Source organism: Meles meles, chromosome 2 (assembly GCF_922984935.1).
Source record: "Meles meles chromosome 2, mMelMel3.1 paternal haplotype, whole genome shotgun sequence".
In the NCBI taxonomy this organism is placed as follows: domain Eukaryota; kingdom Metazoa; phylum Chordata; class Mammalia; order Carnivora; family Mustelidae; genus Meles; species Meles meles.
The window spans coordinates 141,002,323-141,026,502 of record NC_060067.1 but is presented as its reverse complement, the minus strand read 5'-3'; the positions used below and the strand labels follow the sequence as shown (position 1 = coordinate 141,026,502).

Here is a 24,180-nt window from a genome sequence, read left to right as displayed (position 1 = left end):
TGTCCAGTATGGGGTACCTGGGTGGCTCAGTTGGTTAAGCATCTGCCTTAGGCTCAGGTCATGATCCCAGAGTCCTGGGATTGAGCCCCTTGTTGGGCTCCCTGCTTAGCAGGGAGTCTGCTTCTCTCTTTGCCCCTTTCCCTCGCTTCTGCTCTTTCTTTCTCTCTCTCTCCCAAAGAAATAAATAAAATCTTTAAAAAATAAAATAAAACTAAAAAAAAAATCTGTCCGGTATTTTTTTTTTTAGATGAGAGACAGCACTGCACGGTGAAGTGGGCAGTGAAGAGGGGGACAGACTGGAATGAATGGAAACAGAAATACACAACGACTCTTCTGTTGTCCCCAGAAAACCAGGAATGGCTTCAAGCTCCCATATCCTTCTCAATAACACCAGAGCTCTAGAGGGCCCTTTAGAGATGAATTTCCTTGGTCAATGCCCAGGACACCTCCCTTTTAATGTGCCTCTGGGTGACTATATGTTAGCATTTCTCAAATTGTTGTCTCAGCATCACCTGCATTAGAATCACCTGTTTCTTGAACCCCTGCTAGACCCACTAAGTGAGAGTCTCGAGCAACAAGACTAGGATGTCCATATTTTTAATGAGCGTTGTAGGTGATTCTGACTTCGCTAAACTTCAAGACCCACTCCCTGAAGATGATGTTAGAATTAGAGTCAGCCTTAGAGCACTGAAGCCCTCCCCAGGTATTCCGCAGTTGAACCGTTCCTCAAATAATCAGACCTGTTTCAAGAAGGCTGGAAGAAGACTCAGTTCAGTTACCTCCCACTCATCAGTCTTTCTCCCTAGCATCCATCCTGATTGAACTGAAATCTTTGGGGAGTGTCTATAAATACTCCATCTGCTCAGATTTTCTGCCAGACAGTAGAGTTTGCACCACCTTCCCACTACTGTAGACCAAAATAACTTCTTTGGGTTTGCCTGACTCTAACTGATCAGAGCCCCTTTTCCTGACAACTAGGGTGCTTCAGGACCACTTGGTTCTTCACAAGAGGAATCCATTGCCCTTAGATGTCCTTTATGCAGTTAGGATGGAGATACACTTTTAATGCTGGAAAGAACCTTAGAGATAATCCAGTTATGTGGAAAAAGGTGCAGACGTACATAGAAAAGGAGACTGGAAGCAAACATTTTATTGAGCCCCACTACATGCCATAAAAACGCAGAACTAGATTTTTCAATGAGTTTTGTCATTAATTTTTTATGATAAGCGTTCAAAGCAGATAGCATTATATGCATTTGTATAGATGAGGAAGTTGAAACTCAGAAAATTAGGGAAATTTGCAAAGTCATTTAGTTAACAAGTAGTGGATTCAGGATTGAATCTAGATGTTAATATACATATATATACTATGTATTAATATATACTATATATTAATATATATTTTTTTGGAGAGAGAGAGAAAGAGAGAGGGTGGGCAAGCGCTGCGTGAGTTGGGAGAGATAGAATCTTAAACAGGTTCTATGCCCAGAACAGAGCCCTATGTGGGGCTCAATCTCACGACCCCCAGATCATGACCTGAGCTAAAATCAAGGATACTTAATTGACTGAGCCACCCCAGTACCCCTCTAATAAAAATAACCATAATTTATTAAGCACTTACCATGTGTTGGGCATAATTCCAAACATTCTATTTTTATTGACTTATGTAAAATCTCCCCAAGACCCCTGGGGTAGGTAGTAGTTTTAGGCCCAGTTTACAGGAGGAACTTAGGCACAGAAGACTAGAAACTTGCCTTCAGGTCACCCAGTTAGTAGATGGAGAAGACTTTGATTCTAAAGCTCTCTCCAGAATCAAGTATTCTGAAGAGACTGAAAGCAGAGAGAGTATTTACTGTTCAAGTAGAAGATCAACATTCCTGAAATAAGGATTGGGAGAAGGCACAGATTTAAAAAGCACTTCTGATGATGTCTGGATCATTTATCTGTGGGGGAGAGAGCAGAGGGAAAAGGGGGGACTGGAGATAACTCTGACTTTTCCTGCTTGCTTGGAGAACGAAGTAGATGGTGACTAAGGCTTAGAATGAAGACAAACTGGCATTGCGTTTATGTTCTGTGTTACATAGCTGGTATGTGTTAAATAGCTTTTTCTGCAGCTTAACTGAGAAGAGAATCGTGTCCTCATCTTCTACATAAAAACTTATTGACTGATAGATTATAAGAAAGACTGTCAATGGAATTCAGAATACTGACTGATTTCCTATCTGTGGGCCAGTGAAGCACTAAGTATATATGTAGCTTTAAGACTGTAATACATGTAATTCTATGCTTGATTAATTCTTTATTTGAGAATCAGTCACTTGTATCCACCATGGGTTGGCTGTCCAGGCTACAATGGTAAAGAAGACAGACTCAGTCCATGTTTTCAGGGAGCTTATATTCAGGTAAGGGAGATAGGCAATAAATTAGGAATCAAAAAAATGAGATGCTGAACAGTACTATGAAGAAGATAAAATGCTGTGGTAGAACAGGATGATGTAGGGGCTAAGTGACACGTGAGCTCATAAGATGGGGAAGGTGCCTAGTTTTTATTCCCACTATGATAGAAAGAAATTAATGAGGTTTGAGTAATGTGATCTCTTATGCATTTTTTGTATTTTGCTCTGGGTGTCACTATATTCAGGTTAAGACTGTGGGGACAGGAGTGGAAGAGAAGCTGGTTAAGAGAGCCAGAGGAAAAGAGTGATGGTGGCTTGAATAAAAGTGTAATGGAGATATTTTGGGGATAGCTGGCAGACTTCTTGATGGAGAGGGATGGAGAGGAAAGGGAGAAATCGAAGACAACCCCTAGGTTTCCAGTTTAAACAACTGGGTAAATAGTGCTTGCATTTTCCAATGTCGCAGCAGCTGTGTGCCAGATAAGTTTTGAAGGAAAAGGATGATCAGACACATGCATGAATATGCATGTGTAAGCATGACCCCAAAGCTTACAAAAGAGTTCTCTGGTCTGGGAATTTAAATGCCCGATTTGTGTCATAACATTATCACTAGAAGCAATAAATGCTTTACACCTCATTTTTTCCCATCTGCAAATGGGGATGATTATATCTATCTTTACTGCTTCAGAGGAATGCCTAGAAGATAAATGAGATAACTCATATGAAAGTACTTTGAAGTCTTGGGAGGATCAGAATTGTATTAAGCCAAGCTATCATTACTGTGTACGCGGTGTGTTTATATTTTTCTTGTATCTACTCAAAGACATAGGGGCCATAAGTATATCATACTTACATTCTTTATGTTCAATTCACAGAAATGATAAGATGAACATGCTTCTCTTTCCCCAACTGTTCCTTCCCCTATAGTATTCTCTTGAGAGGATTTTGCAAGTATTAGTGTTTTCTCAAACTTTTCAAAGACCGTGGGAAGGATTTTGCCTAGTATAACTCTGCCAGGGTAATTTTTGGCAGATAATGATAATGAGATCTTTCTTTAATAGAGAGGTACAGATTACAAAGAACCAGCACATTATTTCATTGACTCTTCCAAGAACACTCTAAGAAAGGTATTATTTTTTCACCATTTGACAGAAGAAAGATGGCTCAATTTAATTTTAATTTGCCTAAAAGTTGCTTTTACAGCTAGAGTAATTAAGGCTAATAGAAGAGTTGTGTTCTACAAAACATGGTGAACTAGCACCAGGGACATTCAAAGAACGGCAGTCATGTGCCAGTCACTATTCATGGGATGTGTTGGGGGGCTCCTTTGTTCACTTCAGTCTTGGACACACTGTCTTCAGTTCTTTGGTAATGGGTGTGACTTACTGATTTTCTTGCCTAGTTTCATGAGCTGCACCATTCCACCCACGACCTTATATACTGTTCTCTGTAAAAACAAACAAAAAAAACCCAAACTAAGAACAAAACAAAACAAAAATTGTCCCTTGCTCTCCAGAGTAATTACATGATTAACAGTGTCCTCTTTCCCCTGGGAGCAGATATAGTACCCTTAGTTTTGCCTGAGGCGTTTTGTAAGAAAGGGTACTTGGAATCCAAAGATTTGAGGTTGAGTCTTGGTTCTGCACAACTGATTGCGTGACCTGGGGATGAAATGAACCTCTTTGAACTTCGGTTTTAAGAACTATAAACTGCATATACTCATATTTATCTCTTTACTGACTATAATCTTCCATCAGCCTCATTTTGATCGGTACAGGTCCAGATGCTGAAGTATACAGGCTAAGAAGTCACTTTCAGAGTGCTTTATTTTTAGATTATTGGATTAAAAATTCTCCATGCTGTTCATTCCTTCCCTTGCTTTCTCAGCCTGAATGCACACGTATTTGCTCACTTCTATTGGAGGGGGAAGTGGCTGTTATTTCTGGTTTTCACACAATATGACTCTCAGCATATTAATCTACTCAGAACAAAGCTAAGGAGGCATAAGGTCTGAGAATACAGTAAGGATTGAATTAATGGATGTAGAATGTTTAGCACATACAATGAATGATAATTATTAACTGTTAACTTTTTTTTCTTTCTTAGGTGATCTCATTGGTCTTGAATAGTTCAGCAGCGGTCTGGGTGGAGACTAGAAAATAATCTGGCTCCCCTTCAGAATGTCACCCTGCTCGCTGGCTAGGCACGGATTTCTTGCATAATATCTTTAAGTCCTCTTATTTTCAGTTTCTGCACATCTTTGAGGAAGGGTATTTGGGGTACCTTTTTGTAAGTTGATGGGAAATGCAAATAAAACTATGACAGCGTTGAGATAATGACAAAATTTTAATCTGTCTCCCCCTCTGAATCGAGTCTGAAAAACAAATCTCAAAACCTGTGGAAATGTTTTTCAAAACTACATTTCGGAGTTTACAGGTGTGCGCCTGCGGCAACCGAAACAAAGATTACAGTGATGGTTATGGCTGCCTCCCAGGCTCAGATAAAAGAGGCGCCTCTCAGCTAGCTCCCCGGTGCCAGCTCACCTGGGGTCAGACTTTGAGTTTTCCCCATTTAGGGCGGGTACAACGGTAAATCCCCGCAACTGTTCTCCTCGTCTCTGTCCCCTCCCATTTTGAGTTTCTGGGTCAGCAATCCTCCCTGCTGGCTCGGGTTTGTGCCCCGGGGAGGCAGCGTGATGCCTGGGCGCAGGAGGCCGGGGGAGCAAAGTCGGGCGGCGGCGGCCAGAGCACGGGCGGGTGGACAGCTGCCCTGGGACTGTTTCCACGCTGATCCACCGTGCCTCTCTCGGACCTCGGGGTAACAACACTTAACTCTCGATCTACCAAGTGTCTCCGCAGGCCTGGCCGAACAGATGCAAGGGAAAGTGGGATCCATTCCCGCCAGGGCTGCTCCCGCCCTTTTCCCGGCCCCCGCCCCTCCCGCGCCGCAGCCGGTCCCGCCCCGAGTCGACCGTCCCGGGCCGCCCGCACCACTGGGCCTAAGGAGGACGCTGCCGGCCCCCGCCCCATGGCGCCGTCCTCCTTCACTCCGCCGCCTCTCCCAACCCTCTCCCCCTCCGGCTGCTTCATTTTTCAGGCGCGTTTCCCTCAAGGGGAGGCGTGTGTCCCCAAACCATCTACCGCCGTCGCTCCTGGGGACCCCGCTTCCTGGACTCTCAGCTCTCCAGCACCCCCTCAGGCCCCCGCCCCCACTCGCCCTCGGAGGGGAGGGGGCGGGAACCGCGCGCAGGTACCTCAGCGCCAGGAGGAAGGCGCGCGGGGCCCGCAGTTCCCGGAGGTGCCGCGCCCGCTCCGGGGGGAGGCGCTGTGGTGCGGGGCCGCCCCCTCGCGCCCCGGGCGCCCGCAGGGGCTCGGCGTCCTCCTCCTCCTCCTCCTCCTCTTCCTCCGCCCTCCTCCACTGGGAAAGTGGGAGGCGGCGGCGGCGGCGGCGACGGCGTGTGTGTGCGCGCGCGAGGGGGGCAGCAGAGAGGAGTCTCCGGGTGCCGCCGCGGCGTCAGAGACGCTGCGAGAGGCGGGCGCGGCAGGGCCGCATCTGCATCGGGCTCCGCCGCCGCTGCGGGGCCGCGAACAAAGAGGAGGAGCCGAAGCGCGAGGTAGGGCGCGGGGCCGCGCGGGGAGCCGACGCGGGCAGACACCCGCGGCCGTGGAAGAGGTGGTCGGGGCGCCCGCTCCCCCTCGCGCTAGTCGGTCCCTCAAGTCCCTCCGCCCTCGGGTCCCCGTGGGCCCGGAGCAGGGACGGCGCGGGCTGCCCACTCCCGGCAGGAAGCTGCCCGGGCTCGGCGCCGCGGTCTCCCGGGGCGCAGCCCGGCACTCCCTGCTCTCCGGTGGTTCGCTCTCTCTGGGGACTCCCGCCTCATCTCTGCGGCGTCATAGATGTTTCCCGAAAGGTGGCACTTTGTGGGGCTGACTTCCGCAACTTAAGGCTGCGGATTCATTTTTAAGTCCTTGAAAACTTCCAGCAGTCGTCCGGGGGGGATTTATGTGCCTGGCCTGACCCCAAGGGTGGTGGAGAGGAGTGCTGTTCAATGAGATCCTGGTTCCGGAGCGGGCCAGGCTGCAGCGCCAGCCCGGGACCTACCCTGTCCCTGGTCGCCAACACCTGGCTCCGGGGTGTGTCTGCGGCGAGTGGCCGCCGCGCCTCCCTGAGGGTCTGGGAGTACCTGTGCTTGGCAGCGTGGGAGAGGGGCGCAGCCCTGGGGCTCGTCGCTTCCCAGCTCTGTCCAGAACAGCTGTTAATGCTTCCATCACAGTCTTCTTGCCCCTTTTCTTTTAGGCATTCCATTTTTTTTATTTTGGTGGTAGGGGAGAGCTGCGCAGTCACGGCTTTAAATGCTTTTTCCTGAATGGTCCCATTTTCATATTATGCTCACAGTTTTCAGTCCAGCATTCCATTGTCAAATTCTTTCGGTGATAATTTTGCCAGATTTTCTGAATGGGATTAGGACAGGCCGTTCAGAAATCCGTTTCAGAGTTTTGTCAACCACTGCCCTGAAGGGTGCTTTTATATTTCAGCTGCTTTCAAACAAATCTTTAGTTGTGTCCTTTAGAATTGTCAACCTTCCGCTCATTTTGGTTGGGCAAGATTAAACAGTTCTATTTTTAAGGCCAGCGAAGGAACATATGTATTTAATATTGGGATCATTTACCACAAGTGATCACATGAGGCATGGTTTCTTAAACACTAAAGTAGCTTAAAGATTGGGAAGTTTGTTGGGTTTAAAAGTAATTTCAGGTAGAGGAAACTTTCGGTTGCTTCTCTTCAGCTTCTCATATGAGTTGAGGACTTGATTAAGACAGCCAATATCACTTTGAGGGCTGAAGAAATAATGTTCTTTATTGCATTTCATAAATCCCATTTTATTGCAGGAATTCTGTATAGTACTTGATAGGTATCTGAACTCCTAGATATCTTTAGGGAATAATTTTGAATTGTTTAAAAAGCCCATTTTGTTTTTAATTGTTGACTTTGGAGTTCAGGAACCACATTCCAAAGCAAAGCTGCACTATTCAAAGCAAGGACTTTGGTGTACTTTTTGGTTCTTGGCTCCTCTGTGAACCTTTTCCCCCAAATAACAGTACTAATTTTCTGTCTTCTCTCCTTCCCCTCCCCCATTACTCCAGAGCAAAGTCTGAAATGGATGTTACATGAATCACTTTAAGGGATGCACACAACTATGAACATTTCTGAAGCTTTTTTCTCAGTAAACTAGATAAAGATGGATGAATCTGCCTTGTTGGATCTTCTGGAGTGTCCTGTGTGTCTAGAGCGGCTTGACGCTTCAGCAAAGGTCTTGCCTTGCCAGCATACGTTTTGCAAACGATGTTTGCTGGGGATTGTAGGTTCCCGAAATGAACTCCGATGTCCCGAGTGCAGGACTCTTGTTGGCTCGGGTGTTGAGGAGCTTCCAAGTAACATCCTGCTGGTCAGACTTCTGGATGGCATCAAGCAGAGGCCTTGGAAACCTGGCCCTGGTGGGGGCAGTGGGACGAACTGCACAAATGCATTAAGGGCTCAGAGTAGCACTGTGGCTAATTGTAGCTCAAAAGATTTGCAGAGCTCCCAGGGTGGACAGCAGCCACGGGTGCAAGCCTGGAGCCCCCCAGTGAGGGTGAGTAGCCTGCAGAAGCAATTTGGTGAATGAAGGTGGTGACAACTCCATTTTTTTCTCTATGCTTTCGCTTGATACTTTCTAAATCAGTTAATTGCTGAAGAAGCTACACTTACTGGAACAGACAGGAAATTATGCCTCAGGATTTTTTTCTTTTCTTTTGGAATGTGAGTGGATATAAATAACAAATTTGTGTTTTTAAAAATTCTCTCCAGATAGTCTCTATTACCGTTTAAGATAAATTTTGGGGAAGAGGTAGCAATTATTCACTGAAATCTAAAACAAAGCAGCTTTTTGGTGCCCATTTAAAAATGGAAATTTGGCATGATTTTTCCCTTTTTCATGGAGTTGGGAGAACCATAGTTATGTATATATGTTTACATATATGTTACAAGTTACGCATATGTATGTGGGTGAATCATAAGCTGGAAATTAAACCTTAATTTTTATGTTCCATTGAGCTGTTCTAGCCATTCTCTTGGTTTTATGAATGCACAGCATAGAATTTACTGGTTGGAGGAATTCTTAACAAATCATGGCCACAGGTAGCTGAGTTTCGTTGCTGTAGCAACGAAATGTCTTTTAGGACTACATGTAGCAGAGAACCTAGCTTTATGTTGGGTTTTGTAGGGAGTGAAATGAAATGTTTCCATCAAAATGATTTTTCTGGGGTTTTGGGTTTGGGCTGAAATAATTTTAAATGAACCTAAATATCTGGACAGTTACCATATTTTAAATTCCTAGAAGGTAAGTTATTTTTAATAAATCTATATTATGTTGTGGGTGATGGTATTCTAGTAAGACACATTTTTCTCATTTTTGTAAAAATAAGTAGTCATGAGCATCAGATAATTAAAACAATTTCATTTTTGTTGGAAGAAACAATTTTGATAATTGGCCAAACTGACAAAATATATTTTTGAAGAACAGTTAATTTGCGTAAGAATTTTTTTTTCAAATATTCATGGGGGAACACTCATAACTGACTTCTTTCATTTAGTGTTACAATAGCCATTGGGGTAGGCATTAAATAGTATAAATTCACAGATGTGAATATCAGAAGCTATACCATTCCCTCCCTTCCTTCTGAAGCGCATCCTTTAAAAATGATAGACAGTATTTATATCACTAGATGTAAAATAGGAAAGAGTTTTATTACTAGGAAACAATTCCTTACTAGGATATCAGGCTTATTTTGATTTGTATTCAATTTTTTTTTTTTTTTTTAAATAGTGAGAACTTTGGGCTAGGGTAGTTTTCTTTGCATATTTGAAGCCCATGTATTGTGAAGTTTGTCTGCTTATAGCACTTTCCTAGGATTTCCTTTATTTTATGGAGTTTACTGGTGCATTGACTATTTATAGAATCATTAATATTTTAACCTCACAATCAGTGATCAGTTTGGTCATTTCTGAGACACGTGACCGAGGTCTGCTTAGCTTAATGAGGGAGTAGATTCGCTTCTTTGGAGATTTTATTTTCTTGTTAATTAGACTAGAGACTTGTAGCTTCTGGCTATGAATGGAAGTGTCTTAGTTGTTGACACATTGCTTTACCTGTTGTGAGCAATGCATTGAATGTTTCATTACTGATAAAAAGGAATTTAAGAAAAGGGTTTCAAGCTTTCAACTTAATGTCTTTTGAATTTTAAGTTTTCTTTCAAACATAAAAATTGACTGTATAATGCTGTAATGTTCATTTATTTCAATTGCTAAGCTCTCAGAATTGAGCTTCACTTTTTTTGGGTAAATTATTTTGAGATTTTGATGATGTTACTGTTATTTTTCTGGCTTATATGAGTTCCTGCTTGCTGCATGTTTTTTCTTTAGCATGAGGAAAATTACTCACTGAGAAGCCCTGGTGAACTTGAGCCTTGAGGAAAAAAAACTCACGGAGAAGCCCTGGTGAACTTGGATTAAATAGTTGAGGTTAATAAAACAGAAGATGGTGTCTGTTACTTTAAGGGGTGGGGAGGCACAGAGAGCAGAGGACAAAACAAGAAACAAAATTACTCAGTAATCTGAGTTCATGCAAATGCTGCAATACTTATAAACGGACCAGTTTTGTTTTCTATTCTAAAATAATTTCTCAGTAGTAGTCACTGGTACCTTTTGCTTTCAAGCATTCGAAAGAAGCAGGGTTGCACAAATAGTCCAGGTACCTGAAGGATAAGTACATCCCAGAAAATCTGTAACATACAGACATGTGGAGGTTGTAATGCACTCTTTTGGACACTTTCCTGAGGTGAGTGACCATAATAAATCCCAAACACGCATTCTCCTCTCTTAGATGTTCTGACACAACCAAGTGGTGCAGGAGCCCGTTTCCACATGTTGTGTAAAGCTGAAAGTGATAACATATGGAATGTTGCTTCAGTGTATTAGTTATGTTCTGTGTTCCGTTAGATTGTGACCATGTGGCTTCCTCATGCACTTAGACGAGGTAGATTGAGTGTTATCAGCAGATATGAACATTTCCAATGTGTGACACAGATCTTGTTCCCAGAATTTGTTTCCTGCCCAATATGAAGGAGAGAATGAAAAAGTGTTGGATTGGAGTCACTATGGGGATCTGTCAGTTCTTTACCCCATGTAAAGAATTCTGTCGGTTTTAGGCCAAAGTTGAGCAGTGGAATGAGTCACAGGGAGAGGGGGACTGCAGATACCTATTTAAAGGACTAAAAATACCTGCAGAAGATAGATAATATATAAAAAAATATAATACACATACAAAATTCCATATGGAAAACATGTTTTAAGTAATTTTGACAGAATTGTGACATAGGAGAACAGTTAAATTTCTGCTTTCTGTGAATGGTTCCATTGGTTCAAGATCTCTTCATATCTGTGCACCTATGTGTCGTCTAGGAATCATTAATGATTTCACACTGCCTCTATCTTAAAGTGAGTTTATTCAGCAAAAATAAATCCACATAATCACTGATTTACACTAATTCGCACTTCATTTATTCTTTCCTTTAGCTAACAAATATTTACTGAGCACTTACTGGGTGCCAGACACTGCTCTAGCGGCCCAGTAGGTAATGATGGATAAACCAGATACGGATTCCACTTATGTACTTATGAGTATATGCCAGTCTTGGGAGAGAGATACATTTTTTTTTTTTTAAAGATTTTATTTATTTATTTGACAGAGATCACAAGTAGGCAGAGAGGCAGGCAGAGGGAGAGAGAGAAGCAGGCTCCCCACTGAGCAGAGAGCCTGATGCGGGGCTCGATCCCAGGACCCTGAGATCATGACCTGAGCTGAAGGCAGAGGCTTTAACCCACTGAGCCACCCAGGCGCCCCGAGAGATACATTTTAATAGCATAATAACAATGCAAGTATGTAATTAAACTTGGTAGTGTTATGACAGAAAGCTAGGAGAGGATAGGAGAAGGCCTGTGTTTAGGGTAGATGTGTGTTTGTGTGTGGGGGTTATCTTCAAAAGCTTTCTTGAGAAAGAGGCATTTGAGCTGAGATCTTAACGATAAGATGCTATTAATTAGTTGAGAGAGGGCTGGGCAGGCGAGGAACAGGGGAAGAGTATTCCAGTGGCCTTGATCTGTAGTGGGACAGGTATGAATCCTGTGAAGAACCAGTGTAAGGTGAATGTGGATTGAACGTGGGATGAGATAGTGACCTGAGAGGAAGCCTCAAGTGCAGTCATGAACAAGGTGTCAAGAGCCACCACAAGCCACATGGGGTTAAGGGCCAGATGAGTGGTGGAGCTAGTAAGGGTTCTGCATTTGGGATTAGAAAGATGAATCATTAGGAATGAGCAGTCATCAGGGCTCAGAATGGAAATGGGAGTTTGGTGTCAAAGGACTGAGAGAGAAAGGGAATTCTAGATTTGGGGGGAACAGGTGAAATTTCCTTCTCAAAATGTGGAATATGCTTTCATTTCTCCATAGCTGCACTCGCAGCTCCTTTCTCTCCCTTTCCGTGTTGCTGACTGTTATGGGCAGAATTGTGCCCCTGCCCTCCCCCCCCCCCCCATCATAAGATGAGGTCGTTTCCCCTAGTACCTTAGAATGCAACTGTGTTTGGGGAATAGCAACTTTAAAGAGGTGATTAAGGTCAAATGAGGTCATATGGTAGGCCCTAATCCACGGTATGAGTGGTATTTGTTTTGTTTTGTGTTTTCGAGTGAGCAAGAACGGGGGATGCAGAAGGAGAGAGAATCCTAAGCAGGCTTCATGCCCAGCCTGGAGTCCTACATGAGATTTGATCTCACGACCCTGAAATCATGACCTGAGCCAAAACCAACAGTTGGATGGTGAACCCACTGAACCACTCAGGTACCCCATGACTGGTGTTCTTATAAGAAGAGGGGATTAGGACACAGAGACATAGACGGAAGAGCATGTGAAGACACACAAAGATGGATATCTGCAAACTAAGGAGAGAGGCTTCCAGAAGAATACAACTCTGCCGACATTTTGATCTTAGACTTCTGGCCTCCAGAACTGATGAGATAAATGTCTGTTGTTAAAGCCAGTTGATCTGTATTACTTTGTTATGGCAGCCCTAGCAAACTAAACACTAACTGTGGATGTACTCCTAAATGTCATCCTCTTGAATGGCCTTGGTCCACTGCCAGTCCCTTCCGTCCTGGTTCCCCCAAGACCTGCAGTAGTCCAAAAGTTCTGTGCTCTTTACTCCCAACGTACAATAACTTCGAGCAGTTCTTTGGTCCCCTCTACCCCCCTCAACTGCCCAAGTGGCCTGGCATAGTTTCACAAAATAGACAAGGTTTATGACCAGAAACAGAAAATTTTAGGTTGAAAGAAGGAAGGGTCAGGAGGAGAGAACTGTTACTACTTGTTTATCTCTCAGGTTCTTCTGTAAGTGGAGTTTGGAGATGGTCCTTTACTGGACATTGTGGGTCTGAGGCATTGCCCAAAGGAGAGGTGGCAGAAAGAGAATTGAAGGAAGGGTAGGGGAGAAAGTCAGGTCTGCAGTTTGGCTCCCGGTAGGGTGTGGGAAACTACTGCTATGAATTGCCCCATTGGCCATCTTTAACCTCCAGTCAGTGAACAGGTACGTGTGGAGAATTTTTTTCTGGTTCGGTTCTGTGCTATGATCTATCCTAGGACGGAGGTGGCTTTAATGCATGTTTCTGTTGAAAAAGAGTTTACATTGTGGGGAGGTAGAACAAAAGAAACAACAAATAAGGCAGCATATAGTGAAGCATGAAGCTATGGGATAAGAAATGGAGTAAGTGGGATGCCTGGGTAGCTCAGTGGGTTAAGCCGCTGCCTTCAGCTCGGGTCATGTCCCACATGGCCTCCTTGCTCGGCAGGGAGCCTGCTTCTCTCTCTACCTCTGCCTGCCTCTCTGCCTGCCTGTGTGCTCTCTCTCTCTCTCCTTCTCTCTGATAAATAAAATAAAATATTAAAAAAAAAAAAGAAAGAAATGGAGTAAGTCTCTAGTGAAGTTCATGTCTAAGTGTCTGGTCAAAGAGTGGAGAGAGTGTGGATTAGGAGGGATGGGACGTGCTTCCCTTCAGTGGAAGACAGTCCAACACTGACACAGGAATTGATGTCTTCATTTGGTGGTTTGGATGAGGGAGGTGTCTGGCTGTTTCTGAATGGCTGAGTTAAAATAGAAAACTGTTTGTTTTTGCCAAAGGATGTCTGTTGCAGAAATTATTGACTTCTCTTATTTATCATTTCATTTCTGACCCTTGCTTTAGTCCCTGTATTCATCCTATCCCTGACTTGACTTTATTCCTGAGTCACGCTCTCTGGCTAGTGCTCAAGGCTCAGGTTTGGGACTGGGATAGAAGGCAGGGATGGAGAGGAGTGTGTGGTACATACTGATTAGTAATGAAAAAAAGAAATGCTTCTTGACTCTTTTTTTTTTTTTTAAGATTTTATTTATTTATTTGTCAGAGAGAGAGAGCAAGCGAGCAAGAGAGCAAGCACAGGCAGACAGAGTGGCAGGCAGAGGCAGAGGGAGAAGCAGGGTCCCTGCCAAGCAAGGAGTCCAATGTGGGACTTGATCCCAGGACGCTGGGATCAAGACCTGGGCCGAAGGCAGCCGCTTAACCAATGGAGCCACCCAGGCGTCCCTTGACTCTTTTTTATATTACACAAAGTATGTGACCATTATCCTGTAAAGCTCATGACAACCCTTAGGTTATTACTATTATTTAAAAAGTTAAAAAGAATGTGAATTTCAAAATGAGTTCCTAAAAATGTTCTGGTGGTAAAAAAAATTCAACAGTATCGATATATAATATTATGAAGTGTGTATGTCATTCTACCATTCTACATCTCTTCATATACATTTGTATACATTTTTGTTTGTTTTGTAAGTGGAATTTCATGCTCTGTGTGTCTGATGATGTGATAGTTCATTTAATATATCTGGGAAACCTTTCCATGTCTGAGCACATGTATCTGTCTCATTAAAAACATCACACCTGTTTATTGAGGTATAATACACATGGAGAGATGTGCACCTAGTTTAAGTGAACAACTCATTGAATTATCATGCTTCATTTTAAATGACTAGGATTTTTCTCCCTGTTTTAGAAATTAAGGTAATATATGCTCATAGTAAGAAACTGAATGATGGAAAAGAATGTAAAGGAGAAAATCAAGACTTCTAATCTCTCCACTCTTAATCTGCAGGAGGGACTGCTATGAAGAGGTTTTTGTGTGTGTGTGTTTTTTCCCAGAAAAAAAATTAATAGAAATAGGGTGACATTATATGTGCTCTTCTGCAATTTGAGGTTTTCTGTTTAATGATATATCTTCGTAGCTTTCACTGTCTGCTCTCACCGATGTATAAGAGGGCATTCTGTTGTATCATTCTCATTTTAGGGTTGTGGAAAGGATGACCAAAAGAGGTTGAATAACTTGTTCTAGGTCTCCTAGCTAGAAAGCGATGGAGATAGGGTTTCACCCCAGCCTTCAGCACTCCAGGAGCTTCCTCCCCTTACCCATACTCTGCTTAAGTGACAGACATTCTTCCTGGGTTCTCGTGCTGCTTATAATAGAGACAGGTTTTAAGCGGAGGTTCTGGTGTCTTTACTGCCCTTACTGTGTTCACTGTTGTTGTTTTAAAGGGACAAATGAAGCTGTAGTGACAGTAGACCAGGAAACCAGACCTTCTTTAGCTTGGTGCATGGCAGGAGTGTGGTTTGGAGGTCAGAGGTTATGGCCTTGGGTTCCATTGCTGTCATCAACTGGCTGTTTGGCTTTTCCAGACTTTATTTTGTCAGCACGGAACTGTAGAACCTTAGGTCCCCCAGCTCCAAGGATTGCAGCTCCAAGGATTGCTGAGTTTGGTTCATCTTGGACTTTTAAGAACCCTTTGTGGTATCTGGCACATATTACACACTCAAAAAGAGATTTGTTGAATGAATGTTTTATTAGTTTCCTGAAGCTGCTATAGCAAAGTACCACAAACTGCGTGGCTTAGAACAACAGAAGTTTATTTACTCACAATTCTGGAGTCTGAAATCAGGGTATTGGCAGAGCCATGCTCTTTCTGAAACTCTCCGGGGAGAATCCTTCCTTGCCTCTTCCTAGCTTCTGGTGGTTCTGGCAGTCCTTGAGGTTCCCTGGCTTGTAGACACATCACTCCAGTCTCTGCCTCCATCTTCACATTCCTTCCCAGTGTGTCTCTGTCCAAATTTTCCTCATCTTATGAGATACCAGTCTTTGGATTAGGGTCTCTGCTAAAGTAATATGACCTCATCTTAACTTGATTGCATCACTTTGACTCTATTTCCAAATAAAGTTTCATTCACAGGTATTGAGGGTTAGAACTGAACATATTTTTTCCCTACAAAAATATGTTCAAGTTCTAACCCTCAATTCAACCCATAACAGATTTAATGAGTGCAGGAATGAATGATTGAGTGATGTGATTTCTAATCACCTTCTAAGGCTTAGCTGTATATTCTCTGAACAGTTTATCTGTCCTTAATCCCTTTCTTTGTTCTGTTTCCTAGGAATTTGAGAGGCATTGGCAAGGGGTTGTGGGGGAAGGGAGGGAAAAATGAAACAAGATGGGTCCTGGGAGGGAGACAAACCATAAGAGACTCTTAATCTCAGGAAACAAACTGAGGGTTGCTGGAGGGGCGGGGGTGGAAGGGATGGAGTGGCTGGGTGGTAGACATTGGGGAGGATGTGTGCTGTGGTGAGTGCTGTGAATTTGTGTAAGACTGATGAATCATAGATCTGTACCCTTGAAACAAATAATACATTAAATGTTAATAAAAAAATTGGTTAACATTTTCTGTACTGATTAATAGGTTACCTTATGGATAAATCCAAGAATTGATGTGCAAACATTCTGAAAATTATAAAGTCCCTGTAAATGGATATATTATTATGAGTATCATTACTATAAAAATGATCAGTCTTCCTCACAAGTAATATCATATCATTTCCAGTTGGTGAGCTCAGTTGTTTTGGTCCCTTTCCTGTGAGAAACAAACTGATGAATGTTCATTCTCTCTGGCTACCCTTGTGGGGTTTTTTCCCCATTTCCTCTATTTTGATTACCATTCCCTTGGCCCTTATTTTTCCTGTGGCTGACTGAAAGGAAAGGAAGGGGAGATCATTCTGCTATTGCTGGCTGGACAGAGGAAGAGAGGAAAATGAGATAAAGTCTACTTTTGCTTTCATCATCAGCCCTTGCTGCTGTTCCTCCTGCTCTCTGAAAAGCCCCACCTCTGCCGTGGGTTCTTCAGCCCCTCTCACCCTGAGCTCCAGCCTCTGCTGGTGTGGAACCTCTGTAGTCTGTCACTTTTCTGCCTTCTAGCCACCTTGCATTGTTCTGTCTGTAGCCATGGTCTGCGTTTTCCAAGTGGCTAAGATGGGGGAAATGGAAGAAATGTTGGAACAGAAAGGGGGAGAAGGAGAGCAGGACTCCCATGCCATTCCATTTCCTTCCTTCAGTTGTTTTTCCAGGTTGAATTCACAGATGGCTCATTTTGCCCCATAGTCTCTGGCTTGGGGAAAAGAAAGATTAAAAATAGATATAAAAAAGATAGGGCAGTCTGTTAATACCTACTTCCACTTCACCATTCCGAGAGTCCCTGGCTCCGCTTTGTGCACCTCCATTCCTTAACTCTCCTCCTCTGCTGAGAAGAATGCCTGCTTTCCCCAACCATAGTCAGGTACTTGCTCTTTTTATTAATCCATACCCTCTCCAGTCTGTTGGTGTTAATATGGTTTAAGTAAACCTGAGACAATACATGAAGTGCCTTTTTCATTTTAAGGCCAAAAGACAAATGACTTTGTAATTAATTTTCTAGCAAGATCTTGATGAGGATCCACGATGGTAGATCAACATAGTATGTGTATAGTAAGTATATAAGTATAGTAAGAATACTTGTGATAGAAATTATGTATGGCAACATAGTGTGAGGAACTCAGGTATCAAATCAGATGTCAAGTCAGGCAAGCCTCTTTTACATAACAGCATAGCATAGTGAGGTGTACTTGTGACCGAAATATTACACTTGGAAATAGCTTTGCCAGTAAGGCTCCCTCACTGTGGAACTTAGACTCCTCACCCTCCCAAAGCTTTTATCAGAAAGAATGTGTCTGTTTCTCTACTTTTTTTTTTTTTTAATTTCAAAGACCTTGAAAGTAATAACCTTAATAAGAAAAATTCTGAGCCCCAATCACCCTTCCTGTGGTCCTGCAGTCCTTTACAGTATGTGTTCCTGCCAGTGCTTAGTCAGGATGGTAGCAGTTGCTTCATGAATGGTGACATATGGGTATCTGTAAACACAGCCATGTTAAAGATAAATGTGTGAGTGGGCGCTTCCGGGGTAGCAGGGAAGGGAGTGGAGGTGCCATTTCAAATGGTTGACAGTAGCAGTTAAGTAGTAGACTATTTGAGTTGTGAAATGTGCATAAAAGGGAGCAGTATGAGGATGTGCCAATGAATTTTTAAGTTATATTAAATATAGTGCAGAAAGGCAAGGACTGTCAAGTTTTAACATTTTTCTATTAGCCTAAGGAAATAAAAAATTCCTTATTTTTTGCAAAAAAATCCTTTTGAAGCAGTGTATGTTTATTGTTTATAATGTTGCAGTGAATAAACAGGAGTGGATTTTAATTATTTTAAGGTGTAGTGAGTGGTCCTAAGCCACGAAGAATTATATAGAAATAAAATCTAAGGTTATTATAGGGTGCTCCATATCTAGTTTTAATATATGTGAGGGATGTCCCTCCCCCCCAATAAAACAATAGCAAGTAGAGTAAGAATGTCTTGTGGGCTACCCTGGCATCTGTATAAGATTCTTGGAAGTATGTTTGAGCACTAATGTTTAAAAATTGAATGTTGATTTTTTATAAGGAGATAGAGTTCCTCTAGAGCTAAAGACATATGTACACTCCTAATTACATAATTGTTCAGTTTTTAAGAATTTTAAAAGTTCTTTAACATATAGATTAAATATTATGTGTAAAAAATTAAATTTCAAACAAATTTTTATTTACTTAGCTTATTCAAAGTGACATGTAGTTAGCAAATCTCAGTTTTTCCTGTTAAGAGTGTGTTTTAAGCACACTTTTGATGAACTGTTTCTAGTATTTCATATGTTTTTACTTTTTTCCTCCACAGTTGAACACAGCTGAAGAGCTTGTCTATAGGCTGAATATTTTTGCTGTTTTTGCTGGGCCTAATTATTTTCATTCAGCATTACGTATTTCACATGATACTGTGTGCTGGAATTAACACTTTCATTTTTCTCTCTTCTGTTCATTTTTATAAAACAAGTCCAGAACATTAGATGATTTTAAAAACCTGAATTCTGTTATACAAAGACAGTGATGCAGCTGTAACTAGTGTGTTAATTAAAAGGCATCATCATGTGACCCCTCGAAATGTTTATATATTCCAAGAAAGTCCTACTGCAATGTCAAAAAAGTATTGGGTGTCAGTGTAGGAGTATGAAAATGTATGCTGTGTAAAAGTTGGGGATCACCTACATGGTGGCAAGAATGATGGAGACCTGGTTTCTTCACCTGGCTGTATAACTTTATGTGGGTGATTTCTCTTTTATAGGCCATGGGTTTTGTTTTGTAAAATAAGGGCTTGTCTGATATTCAAATTCTTTTGCTTCTCTGACTTTTTTGAAGTAATTATGCTAGCAAGGCCACTTTGACATTGAACATGAAGAACAAACTGAGGTTGATGTCTTGATATCGTCTTGGTCTGATGAAGTGAAAGGTGCCTCTCAGAGTCACCCATGGACACCAGACTCTAATATCCCAGAAGAAGCCCACGCTTCTGACTGCCACAGGAACCTTCAGAGGAACGTTGGATAATCTGGAAGTTGAGATTTGAGGCAGAACAGAGAGGCAGGGACAGTGTGGGGAGCCTGATCTGCTCCAGGGAGGACTGGTTTGATTGATGGGCCTCTTCTCCCTGGAATGATCTACCTCTGTTATGCCTGAATTTTCCTTCATGTAGTCATCACACCACCTAAAATTCTGACAGTTGGAGGTTGTCCATGTATTAAAATGTCCTGCTCTTTGGAAGGTTATGAAATCATAGAAATACATTGCCTTTTCCATTCTCACTAACTTGAGAACACCTGCTCTGATGGACACGATTCTTTATGCTGAAAGGGAGAGGTGGAAGTAACTGAGCTTCTCTGAGGTCAGACAAGCCTGGATGAAGGGAGTGCAGTGAGGGGCTTAAGTGGGGTGACCATGTAATTTATCCTCTACACTTTTGAGCATGAAAGGATGCTTTTGATAATTTTGCAGAGTCAGCGGGGTAAACTGGGTCTGTCTGGGGCAAACAAGGCCATATGGTCATCCTAGCTGAGGGCAGTGTGTGCGAGCCCAGGAATAGAAGAAAGTTTCATCAAGTATGGGGAAGATGCCAAAGAATACAGAAGCTCTTTCAAACATTTTCAGGCGAAATGCAAGAGAATTGATTTCTTCCTCTGAATGGTTCTTTCTATGGGCTCTGTGGTTTTTGCTGGAGAGAAAATGTGATGTAGTAGGAAAGGCAGGGGATTTAGCATTAGGCAGACCTTCCTCTGTTCTTTGTTATCTGTGTGGCTCTTGGGCATGTTACTTCATTAGCTTAATTTCTTCATCTGTAAAATGATGAAGATCTGCTTTCCAGGGTTGTGAGTATTGTATGAGATAAAGAATGTTAAGTGCCTGGGATCTAGTTAGACATTCAATAAATGTTAGTACTTTCTGTTTTTTCTCTTTCCAGAAATTAGAGCTTTTTGTACTGTGTATCAGTTATATTGTAAAATAGCCTGGGTGTGTGTTTGTGTGTGTGTGTGTGTGTGTGTGTGTGTGTGCACATGCATGTGGGCATGTATAGTGTGGTCACTTAATTAATCCACTTTTACAATGTTAATGCCATGGGAGATTTTGTTCTTTTTTCAACAGACAGACTTTAGACAGACTTTAGAACACAAGCTGTTCATCAGTTAGTGCCTGCACATGATGCTAAATATCTGATTTGAGTCCTGCTTCTGCCACTAACTGTGGTGTGCACTGGGTGTTCTCAGGGCCTCCACTGTGAAAGGAGATGGTGAGCAACATTATCTCTCATACTTCTTCCTGTTCTCTCATCCTATAAGAGATCCAGCCAGCAGAATTCATTGTATGTCAGACCATCTGTGACTGTTTTCATTGCCTGCCTGCCTGACTTCCTTCCTGCCTTCATTCTTGCTGTGTTCAAATAATTTAAAATACTGATCTCTGATTTTGTTCTTTGCTGTGGTATTAAAAAACATAGATCTCTAAAACTTCTGTGAGGGAAACTAGATGTGCTTTGTAGTGCAGCTTTTGTGCAGTGCACTAATTTTTAAAAATTATTTTAGGAAGGATTAGGAGGGATTTTTATGCCTCACATGGGACTTTTAATGCCACTATTGGCTATAGAATGCGTGTGTGTTCTATTCCTTTGTGCTGATTTTTGTTTACTATTCCTACCCTTTCCTGCCCCTTCTTCCATAGGACAAGATTATATTCCTTAAATAGATAGTACTGGTCAGTTTAACCATGTTTTCATTATTTTTATATCTCCTATCTAGAGCAACTGATTGTTATTTTTATGCGATTAGAGCCATCTCTGACTAAATAAATGCATTTACATAACTGATAATATTCTGATGAATTTTTAAAATGCTACAACAGTGAAGAGCCTTGCTATGCTTCAACTTTAAGCAAGTTTGTACGTGTTTTTTTTTTTTTTAATGGAGCTTCTATTTATAGTTAAATATTCACTTCCTGCGTTCGAAGGGTAAAAAAGGGCACTGAGTGAACATTTTATGAAGATGGTCATCTACGCATTTAAAAAACCTGTTGGAAAGGGCATTTCAAAAGCTGGTTGGTAACTTATTCCTGTGACTTGCAAACTTCATTGCCAGAAGTTCCTTCTTTTATCAAATACAAATCCCTGTCCCTGCAATTTAATCACATTCCTCTAGTCTTGTCCTTAATGGAAAAGAAGTGCTCCCTTGTATACTCTCCTTCATAACCTTGCAGGCAGTTGTGCAGCCAGACCTCCTCCCTTAGCCATCTTTTATCTGGCCTAAATAACTGCATTTCCTTTCCATGTCCCCTTAGGACTCATTTCCTAACATTTTAATCATTTTAGTCATTCTCCTTTGGATGCTTTCCAACTTCTGCTCGTCCTGCTTGGGTTCAGGTCCAGAATAGCTCTTAGAGTGGTAATAAAGTTCTGAATAGATCATCGAGCTATGTGAGGCTATCACACGGTCCTCCTGAGCACGCTGCTTGTTTTTACTTCCCGATGTGATGTATCTTTAATGTATACTGTATTGCTGATTTATACTTGGCTTAGACCCTCAGAGTCTTTTATATGAATTTGCTTCCCCCCATCTCTTACATGAGTGGTTAGTTTTTACTACCTTTCTAATTAAACTGCCTCCTGTTGTTTCTGTAGTCCTTATGGTAGCATCAGCAATTTGCAGCTATCAGATGGGAACAGAAAATGTCAATCCAAAATGCTCTCTCTTTAATAGATACTTTTAATTATATGGATGCTTGATCTTAAACACATATATAACCTGTTATCATATTTTTAGTATTCCCTGTCCCCATTTGGTATTGGATTGTTCTCTAATTGATTGTGTTTTAGTTTTTTCTCCTGAACCAAGTTGTAAGTAACTTGTAAGTAGCAGGAACTCTTGTGTTTTAGGTCTCTTTTCTTTTCTTTACTGTTGAAAAGTAGGTGTTCAGTTCAGTAAGTACATCTCGATGGGATTGATAGATTCTTCGCATTCCAGAATCCCAAAGTCCATTTGAACACATTCACATCTTCATAAGGCAGAGTGTCTAACCACATGTATATTTTTGGTGCACTTAATCATATTCAGTTCTCCATTATTTAAGTCAGCAATGAAAGTATTACCCAAAGGCTGGGTAAACCCTCATGAAACTTGGCTGTAATTAGATCCTGAATAACAGTTCACTTGAGGGTGGCCCTCGAAACATTTGTGTTACACCCACCATGGTGGTCTGGAAATCACGTTTTCCTAGTTTATTAGAAAGAATGTTCTGCTGAATTGAATCAGAGGCCTTACAAAAGTTAAAATATGTGATCTGTTATCTCCTTTCCCCCAGGCACCTCATCGTTCTGACATAGAGGAAAATGAAATCGATCTAATAGGAATTAGCTATCCAGTCATGTTGATCTTTACCAAACACCTTGTCATTTCTCTGCTTGCATATCTACTTTTGGAATGCAAACACCACATGCCATAAAGGCCTCTGTTTTGATGCGGATTATCTGTATACTAGTAATTCCTGTGGTGGGTAATCCTATGCATGGTAGGAAGCACAGGTAATGATGTGGTTTGTAATAGTTTTAATTCCCATAAGAGGCAACATGCACATTCAAAATAAAAGTAAAATTCTCGAGAATGAAGTGGAAAGGGCTGGGGGGAGGCATGGGGAAAGGAAGTTGGAAGAATAAATTAGCCCCAGGTGACTCTTTCCAATTCTCAAATTATAAGCCAGCCAGCTATGATGTAAACATGACAAGGACTCCAGGCTGTCTAGGTCAGATACCTGCAAGGCTGATACTCTGTGATTGCTAATGTATCAAATATTTAACTGTCATGCATGGAAATACCTCAGGTTATTATTACTTCTTTCAGGAGACTGTGTGATACCTATAAATAACCAACACTAGATGCACCTAACATTCCGTTATAGAAGAAAGAGAATGGCATGTCTTGAGGAAGGGGATGTTAGGAAGGCTTGGTAACTTAAGAAATGTGTCCCGCTATGGTTTTTAAGTATGCAGTGAATGAAGAGCTTTGTGTGGAAGGCGTAAAAATGCTCTCTGAATACTTATTATGTAAATTTGTGTGTGTTGCTAGGTTTATGTACATTTCTTCTCTGTGATCCCAGCTTTCTTTATTTCCTGGACTGAAAGGCAAGTTTATTTTTCACATTAACCTGATTTGTAAATTGGTCAGCCCCTGCTGGTGGGTTTTTTCTCCTTCCAGTTTAGGTCAGTATCTGGGCAGGGCGTACCCATCCTTAGCAATTAGCCAGTGTCTTGTCTGTAAATGCAGGCATGCTCTAAGTCACCCAGCCCTTACGTAACTGGGGACCAGCTTGGAATTTATTTAACATGGCTTAATTTAGTGATTTATGTTGAAATTGAGAATGTATGAAAACATTGTGTTTAATGCATACATGATATCATTCATTTGGTACACATTTCTTCTCTGTGTCTAGAGTGAAAGGTCACCATTTCTTGGCACTCTTATCAGACATACTGGGATATTCAGCCAAAGAATAGAATAGGTGGGTTAAAGGTAGATTGAGGCCAAAGTTGATTTATAGTTTGATACATAATATCAATTTCCCTAATCAGTTGAGTGTCATCTGACAGGTATGCGGAGTTGCTAATTATTGGCAGCCATGTACTGGGTAATATGATCTGCATAGGTGTGGAGTAATTAGATTGCAATGATGTATCTGTAGCTTTAGGATGAAAATAGTGGCAATTTTAGTTTGACCCCCAAATCACTTTTACATGGTTGTGAAATCATTTTAAGAGCTGATCTGGGACATGTGGATGGCTCTTTCGGTTAAGCATCTGCCTGCCTTCAGCTCAGGTTATGATCCTAGTGTCCTGGGATAGAGTCCTGCTTCTGGCTTCTTG

The 24,180-nt window shown here is 41.9% G+C and overlaps 1 protein-coding gene across 2 annotated transcripts in view; it reads left to right on the top strand.

Annotated features, from left to right (window-relative positions):
- The first annotated feature begins 5,844 nt into the window (after positions 1-5,844).
- SH3RF1 (SH3 domain containing ring finger 1) overlaps positions 5,845-24,180 on the top strand; it is a 182,046-nt gene continuing 163,710 nt past the window's right edge. Inside the window, exons 1-2 of one of the 2 annotated variants that reach the window (XM_045997086.1) lie at positions 5,845-6,009; positions 7,538-8,025. In XM_045997086.1, the coding sequence (XP_045853042.1) occupies positions 7,633-8,025 (393 nt within the window). In that variant the 5' untranslated portion in view covers positions 5,845-6,009; positions 7,538-7,632. The remainder of the gene's footprint in view (positions 6,010-7,537; positions 8,026-24,180) is intronic. The other variant, XM_045997084.1, reaches the window with a different exon arrangement.